The sequence below is a fragment of the Propithecus coquereli genome, unplaced genomic scaffold (assembly GCF_000956105.1).
Source record: "Propithecus coquereli isolate 6110/MARCELLA unplaced genomic scaffold, Pcoq_1.0 Scaffold175, whole genome shotgun sequence".
NCBI classification, from domain to species: Eukaryota; Metazoa; Chordata; class Mammalia; order Primates; family Indriidae; genus Propithecus; species Propithecus coquereli.
Genome location: NW_012142190.1, coordinates 260,752 through 282,722, shown reverse-complemented (window position 1 = coordinate 282,722; position 21,971 = coordinate 260,752). Strand labels below are relative to the sequence as shown.

Sequence of the window (21,971 nt, the reverse complement as noted above, 5' to 3'; positions counted from 1 at the left end):
CTTCGTGCTCATATTTCAAATGAAATATTTTACCAATCAGAAAACTCTCCTCGAGCATTAGGTATAGTCCACAGTATGAAGACCTGCATGATATGAAAACATCTACATAGAGCCCTCCTCATGGGATTGGTTAGTTTCTTATCCTTTCCCCTTTATCCTCAATAAATGCAAATCACATCCTCCTTTAAAATAACTAGGAGTCCTCATGACCAGGACTTAAAGGTAAGAAAAATGAATTTAAAAGGAAAGGAAATCAGGAAAAACTTTATAAAAATCATAAAAATGTACATGTGCTAGGAAACAAAATGTTTACTCTTGAATGCATCTGCAAATCATTAAAGTTCCCTAGATTTTGGGGGTCATTCACTTGCTCTCAGTCTAGCAGAAGAACTCCCATGTGATGCCAATTAGAAATGGAGTGGAATGAGGATGGCACGCTGGGGCCTCTCTGTCTGTGTCCCTTAAAGTGCCAGCGTGATTACAGATTTCCAAAGGAAAAAACACATTTAAAAAATAGACATAATTCCATTCTGAGCAAGGGTCCCTGTTTGATCTTTCCCTGTGTCTGAGCCTGCTTGTTGTCCCAAAGGATAAGTGACAGCCCAGACACTCCCATTGGGTGAGAAAACCTCATATACTGTGCCAGTTTCCTGTCACTGCTTTGAGCTCTGAGAGTTCAGAGAGGTGAGGGCAGCGTGACCTCTGCCTGTGTGTTGGCACGAGTCCCTGGTGACAGTGTGTCTGAGCTGCCAGTACACCGGCAATCTGTGGAGCAGCTCTTCCTCACTCTTTCAACAACCAGCCAATTTGGTCTCAGGAAACCACTCTGCAATGCTGGCTGGGTTTGGAAGTCATTTTTAATTTTGTGACAAAGACAAATGTGCCCTATGGGAGTAGTAAGTGGTTTTACTGGTGATATTAATGGAACCATGACCTCCTCTGTATCTATGGTCCTACAAAACAAAGTATGTTTGTATTATAATATGTCAGGCAAGTTCATTCTTAGCCCTTCCTTGAATAAAATTGCAGAGGAAATATACTATTAATACGCCCAGGGAGTATTGTGTGTGTGTGCGTGTGTGTATCTATAGCCATAAGTTCGTTTGCAAACATGGTGGATTTACAATGCCTCTAATGATTGTCACAAACTATGTGTTTTGAATTGTGTTGGATGGACAAAAATCACTGAAGTTCTGACATCTTGGAACAGAATTTTAGTGGGCCCAGTGATGAAACTGGTATTGACTTTTAAAAGCCCATAGCTATAGTAAAATTTAAGTGTTTGGGGGATCTAAAATAACAAAGGGAAAGAAGAAATTCAAAGGCATATTGAATTAGCGTCTTCTATTAATATTTTCATGCGGCTTTGGCATTCATTAGCCTAGAAATGGCTACACTGATGTTTACTATTTCCTGTAGGAACTTTTTATGCTAGTGTCTTTTGTTGGAATGGTTGGTTAAGGAGACAGTAAATAAAATATGAAGGATTTACAGTTTAGTTAAATGAATTAAACCATTTCCTGGTGTTTGTGTTTACCTTGGGACTCACAAAGGAGACAAAAATACAGACTCATAGGAGGAAGGAAAGGAATGATCAAATCCCAGTAGTCCCTGACTAGATGCCTAGCTCAGCAACTTTACTTAAAGAAGGAATTTAATGCTGATAAGGAATCCTTGTCTCTGTATAATTAACTTTTCCTCTCTGCATATGTTACTACACCCACTGAGATTTTCTAATAAATATATAACTTTATTCATCGTAACAGTTAATGTCTCATTCTATTATAGAAGACAAAACTAAAGTAAAAACTAAGTAAATCAAGTGCAAAATCTATAGTTTTCCTTAAATAAAAGTGAGTGTTCCTTTATAATTTGAGTTTTGACTTTAATAATTAAAAATATTATTTTAAAATAACACGTGCTCATTCCAGAAAGATGGACAAATACAGAAAATAAATAAGAAAACAATAACAACCTATAAAGCCATCACCCAAAGAGAATCATTGTTAACATTTTAGTGTGTTTGTTTCTAGTCTTTTTTCTATGCCACTATACGAATACATATTTATACTTTTCATAGTTAAGATGATGAGTTAATTTGTGATTTTCACATCTACCTACCCCTCTCTCTCCATAAGTTCAAATGTCTCATAATACTAATAGAAAGAAAATTAACAGCTAATACATGGGGTTAAAGAATGCCAGTCACCATTTTAGTGTTTGACATACATTAATTCATGTAATCTTCGTGACAAACCTTTGACACAGATGTTACAGATGAGTTGCAGAGGGTAAAACGATTTATTTGCTCAAGGTCTCACAGCTACAAAGGACCAGAACCAGGATTCAAACACAGGCTGTGAGATGTACTCTTAACTACCACAGTCTGGGCCCTCCCTCCGACTCTAAGCCTGCCCCAAAGCCTGCCCTCACAACCCCTTGATGTCTCCTTTTCAGAATTTCTCTAACACTATACAGTATGACATTGCACTTACTTTCCCCACTGGACATGTGGAAATCAGCCTCCGTCTCGGAGAAACCATTGCCACCTGCAGCCCTTCCTATGGGGGGGCTCTGCTTCCAGAAAAGGCAGCCAGGGATTCAGCACCCAGGGTGGGACAGTGCAAGGAGCCCTGGATTGGGGCAGGAGAAACTGACCTCCAGGCCTGGCTCTGCTCATCCAGACAACTCACATCTCCCATTCACACCTATTTTCTCATCTGTAAAATGCTAGGGTTGGGTAGCTGTTGGCTCATTCGTTCGTTTGGTACACGTGAGACAGAGAACACGATCCATTTCACCTGTCTAGGAATTCATCATCCAAGGAGTACCCAGAGAAATAAATTGCCAGTTCAGTGCTTGGTGTTGCAACAGGATCACTGGGGACATGGGGAGAGTCCCTAAGGTGGGCTGGGGTAGAGGAAGGTGCAGGAAGGAAGGGGCCTGGTAAGACTTCCCAGAGGATGCGGCTAGGAGTCATATGGGTGCCTCGGGCTGCAAGATGGGCTGTGGTGAAAGGTCCCTCTAGGCCCTCGCTGCTTCTCACATCTGTGTCTCCATTCCACACACTGCTGTGTGCCAAACTATCCCATCTGCAGCAGGCTACAGCAATGGCCACTTTTTTTTCTTTTTTGGCTTAAAACTATGGGAATTTATTGTCTCGCAGTTCTGGAAACTGCAAGTTTGGGGTGTCAGCAGGGCCAAGCCCCTTCTGAAACCTATAGGGGACCCTTCCTTGTCTCTTCCTACCTTCTGGTGCTTGTCTGCAATCCTTGGCGTTCCTTGGCTTGCAGCTGCATCATGCCGATCTCTGCCTTTGTCTTCACGGGGCATAAGTGGCCACATGGCCTGTATGTCTACATTCACATGCCCGTCTTATAAGGATTAGAGGCCCACTCCTGCTTAACTTAAGTAATTACATGGGCGACAACCCTCTTTCCAAATGAGGGCATATTCGCAAGTACACGGGGACTAGGACTTCAACATATCTTTTGAGGGGGACACAATTCAACCCATAAAAGTCCCCATAGCCACCGTCTAGTTTAGGCAGCCATTGCCTGCTTACTGCTCTTGTTTCTCTCCAATTCATTCTCCACTCAGCATCCAGAATGAGCTTCCTAAGCTGCAGATCTCAGAGAGGACCAGCAAGCAGGTCCAGATGGGGAGCGTTCACAGGACTTCTTTCCCCTTGAGCATATGAGGCCGGAGCCAAGGGAGTAGGGGAAGATCAGAACCCAAGGACTCTTGAAGAGATCATTGCCTGAGGATGTCAGTGGATTCCTGAGAACTGGGACAGGGTAGACTGTGAGAATGTTTTGAAAGGATGTCATGCGCATTCTGGTTTCCTGGAGGACTTACAGGGAAGCTGAACAGAAGGTGGTTTGAATCCTACTTGCCTCTGGGACTGGCCAAATGCCACACTTTTTAAGGAGGTATTTGGTGATTATTTAAAGCCTTTCCAGACCTCTCTGCAGGCACTTGCACATACTTTGCTATTAGTAGATAAGAAGAGCATACTATAGAAACAAACCTAATACGCATATGAAATATACTCAACACTACTTCTCCTGCCTCTCCCCCTCCCCCTAAGCAGCTCAGATCTTATTCATTATTATTAGTCTGCCAGGAAAGGCCTAGAAAACCTTTCAGTCATGTTTCTGTCATTTAAATGATAATCCTCTCCCCAACTTGCTACACTTCTGCATCATCTCTAACTCTGCAAAGAGTGTTGACTCTCCCCATTGCATCTATGCCCTTTGAGTTCTTACAAAGGCCTGGAGGACACTTCCCAAGGCACTTAGCATAGCTGTGGTAAGAAGTTTATGCAAAATATTCTCCTCTCTCCCTTACTGCACTTTTATGGCTTTTCCCCACAGAGGTCCCCCATATCACAGTTGCATATTAGGGTATCAGGGCAATGTGATCGAAGGCCAAGAACTGAACAAGAAATCAGGTTTTATTCTTTTTTTGAGCAAAAACACAAAGGGCCAAATTCAAAGACTGTGAATTGACAGATTGCATCAAGGGGAGAATGGTGTGACTGCGGCAGTGCCCATTTTACCCCACCAGCTGCAGTGTCTAGATGCTTGTGCTTCCACTATTGTTATACATACATACCTATGTTTCATTTGTTTCCCACCCAGATACAGGTAGGCCTTTTGTAGAGATGCACAGTGAAATGCCTGAAACCATATATATGACTGAAGGAAGGCTGCTCGTCATCCCCTGCCGGGTTACGTCACCTAACATCACTGTTGCTTTAAAAAAGGTAAAATTGAGCATTGCTACTCTCAGAATGTTTTTATTGCAAATGAACATAATGAAGTTTTAATCCTTTTACCTCTCTGGAATAATTTCCTTACAAACATTTGGGCTTCTCAGTGCACTTTTCTGGAACATCCTTTTACTATAAGGTGTAAGTGCTAGAAGTTATACCCATGCATGTATTTAAATAGAATACGATGACAACACCGTAAGCATAAAGCTGTGTGAATAATGAAACAACTGAAATGATAAAAATCTGTATGTACTGCCACAAACCTAAGTGTGTGCAAATGTGAGAAAAACCAATTCTACTGCTTACATAAATTAATAACTTTGTGGAGAGTGGTTCACCCAGATTATTGCTAAAGTCAGAACTGTCAGCAGGGGCCTGATTCTCCAAGCATCCCCATGTTCTTACTTCGTGCATAGTGCATAGTGAGCCACCACCTTTGGTTTGAATTGGCAGGTTCCTGGAGACAAAAGGCTTATCTCCTGCTGGGCACCGAAACTTAGCCTCTTAGGAAAAAAAACAGGGGTGGGCGGCAGGGGCGGTGGGTAAGGAGAGAAGAAAACCGTACATGAAACTTCTCTTTATATTATGTTGTAAATTGTGCATGTGGAAAAGGATTTAGGGTAGAGTCTAATAAAGACAAAAATTAAATGTGACATTCTAGTTAATTCATCAGCAGTAAGAGTTAAGGGTATATTCGGACTGAGAATTAGATAAAAACTCCCCAAATGGAAAACTGTACTAAATTCTAAGAACTTAGAGCTTTAAAACAAAAGGTTAAGGTTGCCCGAGGCAGCACCTAGCCTTGTCCTCCGCACAGCAGGTACTCAGGGAGCATTAGGTGCCCGCGGCAGTGGTCAAGCTGGAAAGGTTTAGAGAGTGGTGGTCAGTATCACCTACTGATGCTGAGTCCTGAGGTGCGGTAGAGGTGCCTCCCGCCTTCTTCCCTTGCATTCGCTCTCCTATGTTGTTCATTCAAGCCTTCGACATAGTGCACCAGAGGCAGGTGTTGGCCCCCATTACACCTGTGTGTCATCACCAGGAAATATCAAACCATTGTATGTCACAGCTGGAAATACCGGAGGAGTCAAACTTCTCGTTGGTCAAGAAAAAAACGAGGTTCCCAGGGTAGTAGGGACTTCCTAGGCCATACTGGGCACTGGAGCCAACATCCTGACTTCTCGAATGGTCTTGTTTATGTAGGAGGAAGACCACCGTGGTTAAGGGCAGAGGCTGGTGTCACACTGCCTGAATCCTCACCACACTGCCACCTACCTGCTTGGCAAACTAACAAGTTATCAACCCTCTCTCCACCTCGGTTTCCCCATTTGGGGAATGGGGTGACAACAGTAGCACCACCTCACGTAGTTGTTAGGAAGGCTAAAGGAGGCGATATATGGAAGGCACTTAGAACAGTGTGTGTTCTGTCCTAAGTACGAGATAAGTCCTATTCAAGGGTTAGCTGTTAGTAATATTTATTTAAACCTAATACTGTACTTGATTCATTATCAAGTCATGTTTTCAATAGCATGGCATTAATACTGTTAGTCTGAGATAATAATTGCTATATGATTAATATGGAAAACACTATGGGGAGAGGGAACCTCTCTTTCATGTAAGCCCTAATGCAGATAGGCTTTTGGTTATAAGGAACATTCCAACCACATGCAAAAATCCGGGGCAAAGGCGTGTTTGTTTACTCTGTTTTTCTGCCTAAGGTCTACAATGCACAATTTTTTTACAAAGAGAGAAATGTAAAATTCTAACTGGGATTTTGGTCTGGCATATATATATTATGCAAAATATTCTAATCTATTACATATTTTTGCTGACGTGAAATTAATATTTTTCCCTTCCATTTCTCTTATTGCCCCTTTTCTTCTAATTTACTGTCCCCTCCCTCTCCTCTTCCCATGCCATGGTCAGCTGAAGACAGGCCACCCTGCGCACACCCTCTTTCCATGCTGAGATCAGCCTGCTCATCTGTCTGCGTCTTTATAACAGTGCAGTGATGGCCACAGCTGATGGGCTACACACTTTTTTACTGTTTTAGCTCTCGTCAGCTAAAACTAAAGTTACTTTGTCAATGGAATACTACTAGTGGCAGTAATGGATAGATTAGAGTAAGAGAAACACTTTAAATGAAATTTTAATATATTTTGAAGTTGTGCTGAGGGACTCTGTCAACAAACCTCTCTTTTAGATTTGGCATCTGCTTGTTTTCACTTATTTTTAAAGTACCATAGATCTCAATCCCTGACTTAAATTTTTCTTGAGTTTTAACCTTAAATGTTTGTGATAAATTATAAGAAAAGTTTCTTTTCCCACTGAATGCAGAACATTGCTGAGTTTACAGGTAGAATCTTGATTTACTAAAACATGAAATGAATCCTTTCATTGCTTTCAGTTCTTTGTAAACAGGATGTAATTAATTTCAAACCCAAGTAACAGGAGTAACACATACCAGTGTAGATATATTCACCAAGAAGGAGGCACAAGTGACTCTTGGACTATAAATTTCTGCTGTAGCATCACAAATCCAGATTAGCTCCTTCAACAAGCAATATAAAATAAATACAAAAGATAAATGGATAGAGAGAGGGATGTCAGATGTATTTTTAAAAAAGAGATAGAGCTGGGCACGGTGACTCACACCTGCAATCTTAGTACTTTGCTAGCCTGAGGCAGGAGCATCACTTGAGGCCAGGAGTTTGAGACCAGCCTGAGCAAGAGTGAGACCCCGTCTCTACTAAAAATAGAAAAATTAGCATGATGGCATGCCTGTAGTCCCAGCTACTGGGGAGGCTGAGGCAGGAGGATGGCTTTAGCCCAGGAGTTGGAGGTTGCAATGAGCTACGATGATGCCATGGCACTCTAGCCAGGGCAACAGAGAGACACCCTGTCTCAAAAAAAAACAAAAAGAGAGAGAGAGAGAGAGAGAGAGAGGGAAATGTTCTTTATGGCTGTTGGACATTTCCTTTACAGTCTGTTGAGGGAAGGTAATCTCATTTGGTTTTTCCTTTTCCAACTGAGGATAAGTAATAGTGGCAGTCAGAGTCCACCACCTCTGAAACTGAGCTGGAAACCTGGCATCAGGGGACTTTGGCTGGGCCACTCTACGGATCAATGACCCTTTATAAAGTTTAATCCCAAGGTAGAGTGTTTGTACTGTACTCTTTAAAAATTAAGTCCTTAATGTCAGAAGAAGGCAAAGGAGAAAATCAAATCATAGATTCTTTTATTCCGTGTGGACGCATCATGTTTGGGACTACTCCTAAGAATCTGAGAATACTTCATTCGTAATAGTGTCTCTGGCCTCCAGAGCCTCCCCCGTCAGCAGCCTCAGCTTCTGGGGGCTTCCCTGCCAGAGGCAGAGTCGATGGCTTCCTTGTAATTGACAGAATGATAACCCCAGCGAGTGCCAGGTTAATGTTATGAATCTTGGAGGATCTGGAATTGATAGTCCTTTGAAGACAGGCACCTCTTTAGTAAACCGTGCAAAATGGGAGAACAAGCTGTGGCCTGTGAAAGGCTCCAGATGATGAAGACACGTAAGGATAACCTGGTAGCGCAGTGGGAAAATGCTAATTGGTCTCTCTGTTGAGTATCAGACCAGTTTACTATGATTTCCAGAGGCCAGAGAGTTACGGGCTCCCGCTAGAAGTCTGAGAGGACAGCTGGATCTATCCTGGGTAGGTGCCGCTTATTGCCAAGGCTGATGGTATATTATCATAATTACCATAATTTATCACAATACAAACATATTTCGCTATATGCAAAGAAAACTAAAGAACCGATTATAACATACTAGAGTATTTATCTGTACTATTGTTATTTTAGATGAAAACTATGTTTCCACAAATTATTAGTGCAGCAGTGGTTTCTCCACGTGCTAAAAGGACTTTGTTAATGCATGTTTCTTCCTTTGCAGTTTCCATTTGACACTCTGATCCCTGATGGAAAAAGAATAACTTGGGACAGCAGAAAGGGCTTTATAATTTCAAATGCAACGTACAAAGAAATAGGGCTTCTCACCTGTGAAACAACAGTCAACGGACATTTGTACAAGACAAACTATCTCACATACCGACAGAGTGAGTGACGCCCTAAGCCATGAGCATGGCCAAAATGCTCTGGGGTTTGTCTGCTTGAGGAAACCTTAATTTTAAAAAATTTTCTCTCTTGTACTTGCAGCCAATACAATCATAGATGTCCAAATCAGCACGCCGAGCCCAGTCAAATTACTTAGAGGTCATACTCTCGCCCTCAACTGTACTGCTACCACCCCCTTGAACACCAGAGTACAAATGACCTGGAGTTACCCTGGTAAAGTGAGTGGCCCATTTTTCTATTTCTTCCGCAGAATAGTATTTATTTTTAGCAAGTGAAATCCCACTGGGTGTTTGAAATGGGAAAAATCAGAAAATGATGACCCGTGTAACTGTGTTAGTCAATAAAGATGCTTTGCGTTTGGTTTGGGTGCTTTCCTTGCCTGGCATTTCGGGACTGTGATATGCACAGATACCGTCTTTTGATGTCTGGGGGTTTTGTTTGGAAGTGTCTAGCCTGGTATTTCTATTGCATGATTCTGTGTGGAAAAAGGGATTGTTTCATTCTTGGAAACTATTCTCTAGGATTTAGAGATGAGAGAGACATTTATCACTAAATGCCAGGCAGGGACTGTCTTTTGTAACAACAGCAACTTTCCAGGAGGCTGTGTTTGTCAGCGCATTCATTTCAGATACTGGCAGACAGTCAGGCACCTGATGGGAGCGTGTTTGGAAAAGATATTACAAGCAGCCATTCAATATTCCGTTTGTTAAGTGTCAGAGGAGCGATTGTGCCCTTCAGAAAAATGAGAAGAATGAAGACTGAGTTGGGTTCCCTTATAGAGACATCCTTGTAAACAATAATTACTTTAAAAATATGTAAATAGGGAAACTATGATCAACTGTTAAGAAAATTTTGACAGTACTCCCAGCCCCCACTTCTGTGTTAGTGTGATTCACGTGGCGTATCCCAGTGCGGTCATTTGTTATACCGTACACACCGTATACACAAAGCCAGCTTATGATGAAATTATGGATGAAGAATTGACGCCTCAGCCCCTGCAAGCCATTTTTTTTTAATCGACATTTCTTGCCATAGGAATAGAATAACTTGGCAACAAAAGGTGTAACAAGTGTCCTGTATTAAGGACTTACATCAGCCATAAATTGCTTTCTAAAAAGTGGTATTGTTTCAGTTACATAAAAACGCTGACTTGTAGCAATATTTTCTGAATTTTGATAGAAATCAAATATTCTCAATCAATGCCAAGAGGGAAGATACTTTTATTCTATTAGTGAGGCTACTATAAGTAAGAGTAGTGATAATACTTCTATTGAATGCCAGTAATCTTCTAAATTGGCACTTTCTGTGATGGAAATAGTCTATATCTGTACTGTCCAATACAGTAACCACTGGCCACATGTGGCTAATGAGCATTTGAAGTGTAGCTAGTGCAAGTGAGGAACTGAATTTTTTATTTTATTTAATTTTAATAGCCTCATGTGGCTGGTGGCTGCAGTACTAGACACAGCAATTCTAAGACACAGATGAATTATTTTCCAAGTCAGAAACAATACCAATGTTACTCAAATTTGGGAAGGAAAGAGTTCTTAAAGGGAGAAGTAATACCTATATACACAGGGTTGCAGAAATTCCCCTCAGTCTGTTATCTTAGGGAACTGATTCTCTGACTTTTGATAGTAGTGATGGTTATTGCCAGGAATGAAGAAAATGGCCTAACCATGTGTCTGTCTGTTCCAACATGGAAGTAAAAGGACAGGTGGGCAGATGTTTATTAAACAAGGCACAGAGGAGAGCTAAGTTCAAGACCCAAAGATCAGTTCTGGACAGCGTCTGAAGTCTTTTTCATGCCCCCCTTCCGTGCTCCCACACCCCTCCCCCACCATGGAGAAGGACTGAAAGGAGGAAATAACATGTGTTATAAAATGTAATGCTTAAAAAAAAAGGAACAATTAAAGGACAAGGCAATGTGATCTCATCTTCTCAAAGCAGTGAGCAGGTCACAGTGGCCAGTTCAGACTGCCGAGCCTCAGGCCTTCGCTTGGGCTTCCCTGAGATAAACATGGGACACCTTCCAAGTATTGGCTAAACTTGCTGATGGCTTTCTATGTCCCAGATCCATTTATTACAATTGAGCAGAAATTGGCAGCCATTACTCAAATAGTGAAATAATGCAACTGTAGGATTATTCCACCTTAGTAGGTATAGCCAGGACTCATTATCTTTTCCTTCATTTCTGGCTTCTGGGAAGCCAAAGAAAACTCACCTGGTAACTTATTAAGAGAAATACTGTCACTGAGCCGGACACTAAGGCTAATTATTGCCCACGTTTGTATGTGACAGCTATGCCTGGAGAACAGGTTACCGTGTAGAGAGGTGTGTGCGCGAGAGGAAGGACCCTAGATTTACACTCAAAAGACCTGAGTTCCTGGCCTACTTCGGCCAGTGTCTCTGTTGCTTCAGTTTCTTTATCAGTAAAAGGGCAATAAGCCTGCCAATCTCACTAGGTTGTTGTGAAAAACACATGCCATAAGGTACCTGAAAGTCCATTTGAAGAAAATTAGGTGCTAAATAAATGCTACTATGCTATGTATTTGAAGCACATCTACAGAGAGATGTAGTTTCCAAACATCTTGCTCTAGGAGGGTTTGATATGCTTCTTAGCATAAAAAAAATAAGCTGTTGTTAAAACAATGGTCTGAGACGTGTTAAAATGCTATATAACTTTAGGCATGAACAATCACTCCCATGTTTGTTATACATTTTCTTTCCAGATAAATAAGAGAGCTTCTATAAGACGACGAATTGACCAAAGTAATTCTGATGCCAATGTGTTCTACAGTGTTCTTACTATTGACAACGTGCAGGGCAAAGACAAAGGACTTTACACTTGTCATGTGAAAAGTGGACCGTCATTCAGATCTGTTAACACCTCAGTGCGTATATATGGTAAGCAATCGTTCGGCTTTGCCAACTTATGCACCAGGCTTTCTAGTCATTGTGGATGTTTGAGTTCTATAAACAAAAAATTTTCTGTTGGCCAAGAGTTACATTATCATGACTGAACACACGTTTGCCAACATTCCCTCCTCCCCTCTGCCAAAAAACAAATCACATTAAGTGCTCTTTAAATTAAATACTTTTGAATTGGACAGAGAGTCTTTCCTTTACAAGTTTATTATGGTTAATAATTCAGTCAGACCATAGGATATTTATGAAATTCTTTATTTAGTGTTCCAGATAAACAAAACAGAAAAAAATGATCAGTTTTACCTTTATTATCTGGGGAAAACTTCCCAGGTACTACCATGACTTAGAGAAATAAAAATATGGTATGATAAATTATTTAGAATTAATGCTATTTTATCCCTGGTTTTACTGTCATGGAATCCTAATATTTTTGTTTAATTCCAATATGCAAATTCCATAAAGAAAATACTTAACAACCTTCTTTCCATTCTGAGAAGGAAACCATGTGAAGAGCAGTTGATTTTTGGTATCAAATTAGTTGTTTTAGGGTGCCCAGAACAACTTTCTCCTATCTTACCCATATTCACCAGGTAGATTTTTAGAAATATCTTCCCACTTCTTTGTTATTGTGACATACATATTTAAGGTGTTTCATTTTCTGTTGCCCTGTCACTGCTTTATGTCCCTAGGACTTGGTACCATTTGATTTGAAAGTATTTCACCAGTTAAGACGCTTTTAAAGTATTTTCTTCATTGATCAACATTTGGGCTCCTTGATAGGATGGATCATCATTCAGCTCTGTTTACTCATTGATTGTACCCTCCCTTAATGAGGCCATGAGATTTTGTTTACAGAGATATATTCTTTTCTAATGTATTTATCCCTTCTCCTTTCAAAGAAAAAGCATTCATCACCGTGCAACACCGAAAACAGCAGGTGCTTGAAACTGTAGCTGGCAAGCGGTCTTACCGGCTCTCCATGAAAGTGAAGGCATTTCCCTCGCCAGAAGTTGTATGGTAGGACCATAATCATTTCCATATCAGTTTAACATACTCTTTGTAAGTAGGAAGATGTAAGAGTCCAGTGACTTGCGTTCCTGGCAAAATATCAAGAGAAGTTCTTCAGACAGCCCTAGAGAGCTAGGAACTACTTGATTCCTGGGTCCTGGAGGATGAAGCTAGGTTTGTCTGAGTGCTCATTTCGGTTTAGTTCCTTACTGTGACTACATTTCTGCATCTCTAAACCTCCCTATGATGTCAACATTCTTTGAATGGGAATGTGTTAGGCAATGACTAGGAAGCATCTTGAATGAGTAACATGCTCCATTAACCCTGAAGAAGTGAGCTCTTGTAATGAGAATGCTGAAAATAATTCTTTTATATACAGCTGGGTTGAAAGTTCCAGTCCTGTTTCAAAATTAAACAAACATTAATAGAGACAAGACTTATTCATTGGAAGGGGGGGAAGAATGGACCTACTTGAACTAATTAAGTTCTTTCTGGCTCCGAGTTTGCATATTCAGAAACTCCTTAAGCAGTTGTGTGTGTGTGTTTTTTTAATACTAGTACAACACCTGATGGAAAACAATGTAATCTGTTTATAATCTGCAATCATTTTGTTAAATTACTTTTAAATGACAATATCTTTGGTTGAAGTCATTATATTTTAAACAAAGGATATAGTACAAAACTGATTAGGAAAACAATCCATACAATATAGAAGTGGGGCCATTTTAAAATCTCCTCAACCAGAGCTTATTTGGCTTTCGATATCATGAGTACAGTGTTTGTTTTCAATTTCCTCAAATATTTAATAGGGAATTAAAGAGAAAAATTAAACTTTGTGCTGTGCCTTCATGCTACTGAAGTAGAAACGGGATTTTTTTTTTGGGATTTTATAATATCTAAAAAGCTTAATAGTAATTTTTTAAGTTTAATATTAAATTAAATAGTAATTTAATGACTCTAGGAGCTATATTCGTTCTTTTAGTGTCTGAGAGTACACTTGTCTGCTAGTGTTGATTTCTTTAGTAACTTAGTAGCAAGGGCCTAAAAAAAAATTCAACCCACTTTTAAAAATCGCTCACTAGTTAATACGAAATAATTTAGAGTAATACTAAGGTGACACTTGTATCACAAAATATAGCATAGTAATTTTAACTGCTTTGGAACCGAGACCCACTAGTAATAGGAATTTGTTTGCAGGACTATGTAATACATGGATGATTATGAACTAAATTTCCAATATCATACCTTTATACAGAATATGATAAACTCCGAATAGATTTAAAATGCCCATTTAAAGAACTGTGCATTTTAATGAAATCATAGAATTTTGGAGTTATATAGGATCTTTGAGAACCTCTCTAGAAAATTTGAGAAAACTGAGGCTCCAACAGGTTAGTCACATGTGTGGCAGCATACAGTGGGGGCAGAGCCGGGTCAAGCATCCAGGCCAGATCTCAGTTCTGCATGCAACTGAATCATGCCAAGGCACTGACTTTTTTTTTTTTTTTGTAAATTTCTTTAAGTTAATACTTTCTGTTCTGTTTGTGCCTTGACTGTTCTTCCTCAGGGGAAAAACCTTGATAACCTTGATTTCACTATAGTTTATGAAAGGTACAACTGGCGTGAGCATTTATGTAACTAATAAGAACTCCACATGAGACCACAATAGGAAAATCTATTTTTATTTTTATCTGGACAAGTGATCTAGTTGATCTGACTTACAATGGCCCTTGCACCTCTGACGGAGCCTCATGGAAAACTCTGAAAAACATCTCAGATGGAATCAGAGCTGGTGCCTCTGGGTTAATACTTAAGCCACAATGGCCACCAGCATCCCTGTGGGTACATGAAGCCACCACTTTTCTTTCTTTCCTAGCTTTACTTCTTCCTCTTTGCCAATCAATGTGAAGCATTACCCAACCTGAAAATCATACCTGCCTTTACTGAAAAGTTAGTGCCTAAATTTTTAAAATCAACGGTTTTGATCGAAGGTTCAAAACTGATAAACTGGAGCCCACAAACTTAAATGACAGTGTTATCAAAGTGACATCTGAGAAACCATGTGAAATGACTTACTAATCACACTTTTAACCACAGGTTAAAAGATGGGTTACCTGCAACTGAAAAATCTGCTCGCTACTTGGTTCATGGCTATTCGTTGATTATCAAGGACGTAACTGCAGAGGATGCGGGGGATTATACAATCTCGCTGGGCATAAAACAGTCAAACGTGTTTAAAAACCTCACTGCCACTCTAATTGTAAATGGTGAGTTTACTGTTCATACTTTCTTCTGGTTCTGGTAGGGGACAAATTAATGAAAATCTATAAATTCAGAAATCAGTATAACGACATCAAAGAAAATGAAATTTTAAATAATTACTTCGAAACCACTTCTGCTCCCATCATAACTATCTCATGTTTGCTCGTTATCTTCCATAGGCGCTATGATTTTTTTATCATTATAATCACAACAAAAATACCACAGAATCAAGTTATTAAAGCTCTCAAAACACTTCTACTATTTTTTTAAATTGGCGTTTTCTTGACAAATATGAGGGTTTATTTGTTGTTTATTTATTTGTCTGTGTTTGTTTCCCTGACATCAAAACCAATGAGAATGTGGTTCTTCATGTGTGGCCCAGGAGAAGGAACAGTTCTTGACTTCTGTCCCATTCTTCATCTCCTTTCCAGTGAAACCCCAGATTTACGAAAAGGCTCTGTCATCATTTCCAGACCCAACTCTCTACCCGCTGGGCAGCAGACAAATCCTGACTTGTACCGTTTATGGTATCCCTCAACCTACAATCAAGTGGTTCTGGCACCCCTGTAACCATAATCATTCCAAAGCAAGGTAGGGACAGTTAGTTTCTTGACTACCTTTCAAATACTTGTTGACACCTGGAATTAAGATTCTTAATGGACACAGATGGGAATTTGCAGATGGAATATGCAGTGTATTGGGGGCAAAGGCTCTCCCTGCCTTGGAAAAACGTAGGCAACCTACTCTTCTTCCTTACTGAATATACCCTACCGCTGGCTAACAATTTCGTAATTTTTCTCTCTAGTTTATAGTTCTAGGAGCACAGGAACAGAATTAAGGTCCCCCTGTGAGCCATTATTTGAGCTTGGGTTGGAACTCTAGTCTCTTGTTTCCCAGTTGAGCATCCCCAGACTTTGGCTATACCACTATGTCACACTGGTCTTCCCATTTGTCATTTTGTATTCACTGGATATGAACCAAGATCTTCCCAACATGATGATCACTATGTTTCCTACTTTGGGGCCTTGCTCATGTTCTTCCATCTCTCTGAAATGCACTTGTACCCATTGTGTGCTGTGTAAGAGTCCCTCTTTATCAAACCCCAAGGCTTAGCTTTCATGTCATCTTCTCTGTGAACCATCCTCACTGCCTCATTCAGACTCATTTCTCCCTCCTCAGTATGAACAGCACTTTGTTCACACCATTGTTACCTCACTCAATGTGCACATTTGTCTCTGTCTAAGCTAAGAGCTCATTGAGAGCAGCTCTGTATCTTTACAGCCAGGCACGGTGTCGGGACACAGTAGCTGCTCAGTGTGTATTTGCTGAACGAACATCCCTACCCTCTGTTAACTGTGCAGCATTTCCTTGCATCCTGTTGATGACTGAGCTCTGTTTGCTTTTTCCCCTTTTTGTTTAGTCTAGAGGGATGATACTAAGGATAGTTCATGGGAGCCAATTTGAAGAACAGGAATAGAATTGATACGTACAACAATAAGATATTATTGAACCTGCCCAAGAATTACCATTATGCCAGAATACTTTATTACTTTTAATTCCAATTGCAGAGTGTTTGGGAGGATTGCTATTTTAAAAAAAACAAAAACAAAACTAGGTTGATAAGAAAGTAAATAAGGCATAATTCTAGCATGAATAGATAGAAGTGGCTATTTGGTTTTCTAGATTCTTCCCACAATTCCAACTCTTCGTCCTGTGTTTTAATCTTTTGTTTAGGGTATAATACTCTGATAGTGGAAAGTTACTGGTGAGTTATGGAATTCCTGAGAAGTAGCTATTTCCACACATGTCTGATTTCTCATTTACGTCATTTTCTAAAAATAGAAATTTAAAGAACTTACAAATCTTGAATACCTTCTCCACCAATGTGGATATTTAACTCAAAAGACAGTGAGATCTACGAAATTTTGTATTATTTTGCCAATTTGGGGTAGGTATCAATATTTACAGACTCATCCCTTTAGGGTCTTGATATGTGTGCTAACCTAACATGCAAATAAACTTAAAATAACTAAATAATTTAAGCTAATAGATTTGCATAAAAGTATAGAGTTACAATTATGTGTGATAGAATATATTATTATAAATTTGATACTAATAAATTATGGTTTGGGGAATGAGACCAGCTGAAGTAAAACTTCGTAAATATTAGCTCTTTCCAATTTCTTTGTGGTATATGGGATCTTTCTTCTGTGTTATGGAATAAGCTTGCCAAGGCATGAAAAGATGTCTAATTCCTTTTGGAATTCTCTCAAGACTCAGAGCGCTGCCTTGAATGTTTGTTGACCATTTGAATTATTCTCTGTTAAAGGCATTTGTTTCTTTACTACTCACAAGACAGAAATGAAAGCTTTAAGTTTCCATACTGCTTTATTTCTTTCATATGTTATTGCTTGAAATTATCTGCCAAAAATGTGCACAACCATAAGAAGCTCTCATTCTTTTAGTCAGCAGGTACTGACTGAGTAGCCTACCTGTGTCAGGCCCAGATTTGGTGCTTGGTGGTGAAATCAGTCCACTTAACTTAGAAATGTCAGCAATATAGATGGGTCCTTTATACTCTAGGAAACAAACAACCAATCTATTTCACCCTGTTAGAGAGATAAAGCTAAAATTTACAGATAAATGAAGCCCTCTTTAATTACTAAAAATTTTAAAACATGTCTTTATATGTTTTTTATACACTTAGATTAACTCAGATTCAGTTGTAGACAGGAATTTTAAAGGATGTTCCATTGCATGTACTTATTTGGAGTTATATAGTAACATATTCACATAGTGGTATCTATATATGATCGTCAAAGGTGACTAATATACACACATCATTGTTCTTAAATATGTAGAATAATTCCTGGTATTTAAACCAGTACTGTCTGGTATTTAAACTTTAGGCTCTGATTAAAGAGAACTTCTATGTATGGCCACAGCCAAGGCTTTAGTTTAGTTTTGAGGATAGACTATATTTGTTTAAGTATCTCAAAATTATTAATTGGTTTAATATGGTCAGCTAGTTAATGTATCTAAGTTAATATAGAAAGAGGTTCAGACTTAAATTGTGTAGTTTCTTGGAGTCTAATAAGTATGTAAATATATTTTAAAATTATCAGAACTACTGCTAGCTCAACTAGAAACTTCCTCCCTTTTAAAAAAAAGTGGTAAAATGTTTTATGCAAGTGAGCTATGTTTTAACTGAGTAATACTGTGGTTTTGGTTTTGCCAGAATTTGTTCTTATAAAATATTAGGAATAAAAGAGAAAGGGAAAACCCATAGCTAATGAGCCAAGAAGAAATAAAGCAGAATCCCCCTTTTACTTTTCTGCATTAAAAAAAAGTAAAGTGGTAAGAAATAGGAGAACTAGCATATTTCTTTTGAATATTAATAACATTAAAATAAGTTATCAACACTGAATGAGATGGAATTTCTGAGCTTTTCTCATCCTCAGCAACTGGTAGAAACTTCTAAATAGATATTCCTAAACCTGTTCCGTGTTAGGCTGGGCGTAAACCCAGGAAGCATCCACAGGATGTAAAGCGTATGGTACCTACACGTGTCTGTGGTTTGCAGCTTCTGTTCATATTAGACAGAGATACACACTTCATAGAGAGAATGTGAGGATCCGATGAGGCAACGCATGTGGAAACGGTACGGAGTGCCACAGGGTTGTAATAATTGCTAGCACTGGGATACCTAGTGTTCTGAATAAGACCCAAGAACTTTTAAGGAACTTGAAAGGAAATTTCTGCCTACTATAGAGCTAGTTTCACAAAAGTGAGAAATTTTACCAAGCATTTCTGAGAAATGAACACAAATGGGGAAAGTAAAACATAATTTTGTTGTGCTTTAAAAATAGAAATTTAGTAGGTATTGGGGGGGAAATGGGTAGAATTGAGGAAAATATGGCTTTTCAGAAGAAGAGAAATTAAGGAACTATAGAAGAGTTAGGCAAAAGGAAAAAGAAGAATAAATAGAAGAGTGTTGTGGGGGAATGAAGTAACTCTCCCAGTCTGTGTGTCCTGTCCCATTCATTTGTTTCCTCGGCATGGGAGGAAGCGGTTCTGCCCTGCGGGTTGGTTGAAGCTGGCATGGGGCTGAGCGGGCATGCGGCAGAGCCGCCTCCTGCTGGGCCAGGGCACACTCGATTTCTAGAACTTCACATTCCCCCTGCATTTTGAAGAACTGAGCAGGACTACCAAACCTCTGGAGCAATGAACTACTCTTGATCTCATAGTCCCTGGCGAGCTTTGCTCCGCGCTGGTCCACTCTCACAGGAAACATCGCGTAGATGAGATTGCCCACAACAAGGAGGTTGGTCTCTAAAGGAACAAGTCACAACACAGAACAGGATTGGAGGGAAGGGCCCTCTCTGGGTAATGGAAGGGGTGGATTTGAGGAACTCAGGGGAGGATGGGGAAAGGGCAGGCCTGGCATAATCAGTTTGCACTCCAGATCACCATTTGCTCAGGAAGGACCTAAGATGTCGAAAGGCCGCTTTATTTATGTGTGTTTGAATACCAAGGAGACCCTCAGGTAACCGACTGGAGAATTTTATAGCCCGAATGGGTCCTGGAGCTGGCTGTTGTCTATTTCCCACAAACAGGAGGTGGTGAGGGGGGGTCTACTGGATCATCCTTGCTCGCACCCTCCATGCTCTCTGATCACCCCCCTATTAGTGTTCAGAGTCGACCTGGTTGTTTCTGGGGTTATCTCTTCTTTTTCAAAGTAAGGTCTGTTTCAAATATGCTGAATGTGTTTGGGTCTATAGGGAGGTTCAAGGCCTGCAGCGTTTGATTACTGTAGTTCTGTTTTGAGAGCACACGTTCTTTAGGTCACAAACCACTTTAATTCTCTCTCCCCATCTACTGCAAATCATAATTTCAGAGTTATAAATAACACTGATCTATCATTAAAGATATAGTTGTGACATATACTATGCTATTCCCCCTCTAATGGGAAAAAAAAATCCTCAGGTAACATTGAGTTCTTTGTGAAAATCTCATTTTCTTTACAAGCTATCTGTGATGACCAGTCAAAATATAGAGAGAGAAACTTCTGCTTACATTGTGTTCATATTGTTCACATCGTACAATTTTCGTATACCATTGGTAGTCAGTCTAACTATACTGTCAATCATCTGCTCATCGCAAGTATTTATTAGGCACCAACCATGTGCAAAACAGAAAGATGACCACCATTTGTCTGTAGCATTTATGGTGATTACTTGTTGGATCTATGTATGTACCTGCAAAACGTCTATTACGCAGTCTCAGGGCTGGAGACCTGGGAGTCAAGGAAATGGGTTCTATTCTTGGCATAGTCCCTGACTTCTGCGTGACCTTGGCCAGTTATTTAATCTGCGCTTCCATTTCCCCTTCTGGAAATGGTCACCGCTGTGCTTCCCCTTTCCTAGGACACACAGCTATGAATGAGTTAAGTCAGAAAATCACTTTAAATTACATTTTCTTCCTTCAAAAAAGCTTGAAATAATTTTCCAGTTGTTGCACAATGCTATTTCCATTCAGTTCCTTATAAACTATAAAGCAATTTGACCATTAACTCTGAAGATCAGTGCCAAATTATTAGTAACAAAAAATTTCAACTTAAGAAAGTAGAAAGCCTTACATGTAAGAATAAACTCTGATACAAAATTGAGTCTGTGATTATAATGTTAATAATGACCCAGTGAGAAAAAAAGTGCAGCAGCTCCTCCACCATTGGTGTCGACCCACATTCTCTTCGGTGCCAACCTGGACCACCTTTGCCAGCCTTTGTCCAGCCCATACAAATGAAGGCATTCTCATTCTCTGCCCAGTTAGCTCTAAAACCTAGCTTGCCTTATTTGATCTTTTGCCAATGAGGCCCTTCAAGATGCAAAAAATGTTGGATTCTCAACTCATGAAAGGTTGAGGGAGTACAGTATTCTTTATTGCTTTCTTAGTTAAAATGGTGAGTTTTCTAAGAAAACCCTACTAGACATACATAGACTCTCAAGGAACTGCTTCCAAAACTCTAAAGTAGGTCAGAACTGGAGTCTAAAATAATTACATGCTTTAGAAGTTAAATAGAAAATAATCTTCCCTGCCATTCTCAATGACAATTTGATGGCCCATTTCTGAAACACTCTTCATCTGCCCCAGTAGAGTACTACTGGGGGCGTCTAGAGAAAGCTGACCACTCCAGGATTAAGTGTGGTTTACTGTTTTCCTTTGGGGAGTTGCAGGGGATGGGGTGGCCTACAAAATCAGGGAAAGGCAGCCACATCTAGGAACTCTGAGAAGGGCTTGCCTAATTGCATTTCTCTATTGTGTACGTCAGCAAATTGGCAAAGAAAGGAAGGCCTGAATCATTAGCGATGTGTTAGGGATAGATCATTCGGGGGAAACACAGCTTTGCGCATCAGTGGGGTAAGTAAAATTAACAGGGCAAAAACAAAACAATTGTTAATGGCAGTTAATTAGAAATGTACTCAAGGACCCAAATTTAATTGACTGCCAACATGAATGTCTGTTATTTTTATGCTGTAACAGTTTTATGTCCCCTATTTTATTTTCTATCTACAAAATGAAAGTTTTAACAATTGAAAAATTGAGAAAGTCAACATTTCCTGGGGCAAAATGTAGGTCAGGTGTCTGAGGGAAGCTGTAATTTAAGCTCTCCTTTTGGAAATATGATCACTTACCTCATGTTTTAATATTTATCACATTCCTCTTAAGTCTATAGACAATTTCTATCAATGTGTCTCAGCATATATTCTATGCAGCGTGGGTATGGGTACGCAGCCTCAAATCAGGCATGCTACAGAGAATTTTAATTTGCCACAAACAAAACCTTGAATCAAAATGAGGACTTTAAAGAAGACCACTTGACCAA

The 21,971-nt window shown here is 39.7% G+C and overlaps 1 protein-coding gene across 1 annotated transcript in view; it reads left to right on the top strand.

Moving 5' to 3' along the window:
• FLT1 (fms-related tyrosine kinase 1) overlaps positions 1-21,971 on the top strand; it is a 163,818-nt gene that overhangs the window by 42,432 nt on the left and 99,415 nt on the right. The window contains exons 4-10 of the mRNA XM_012642141.1: positions 4,644-4,768; positions 8,706-8,868; positions 8,969-9,105; positions 11,620-11,794; positions 12,715-12,832; positions 14,921-15,090; positions 15,517-15,676. Coding sequence (XP_012497595.1) covers positions 4,644-4,768; positions 8,706-8,868; positions 8,969-9,105; positions 11,620-11,794; positions 12,715-12,832; positions 14,921-15,090; positions 15,517-15,676 — 1,048 coding nt within the window. The remainder of the gene's footprint in view (positions 1-4,643; positions 4,769-8,705; positions 8,869-8,968; positions 9,106-11,619; positions 11,795-12,714; positions 12,833-14,920; positions 15,091-15,516; positions 15,677-21,971) is intronic.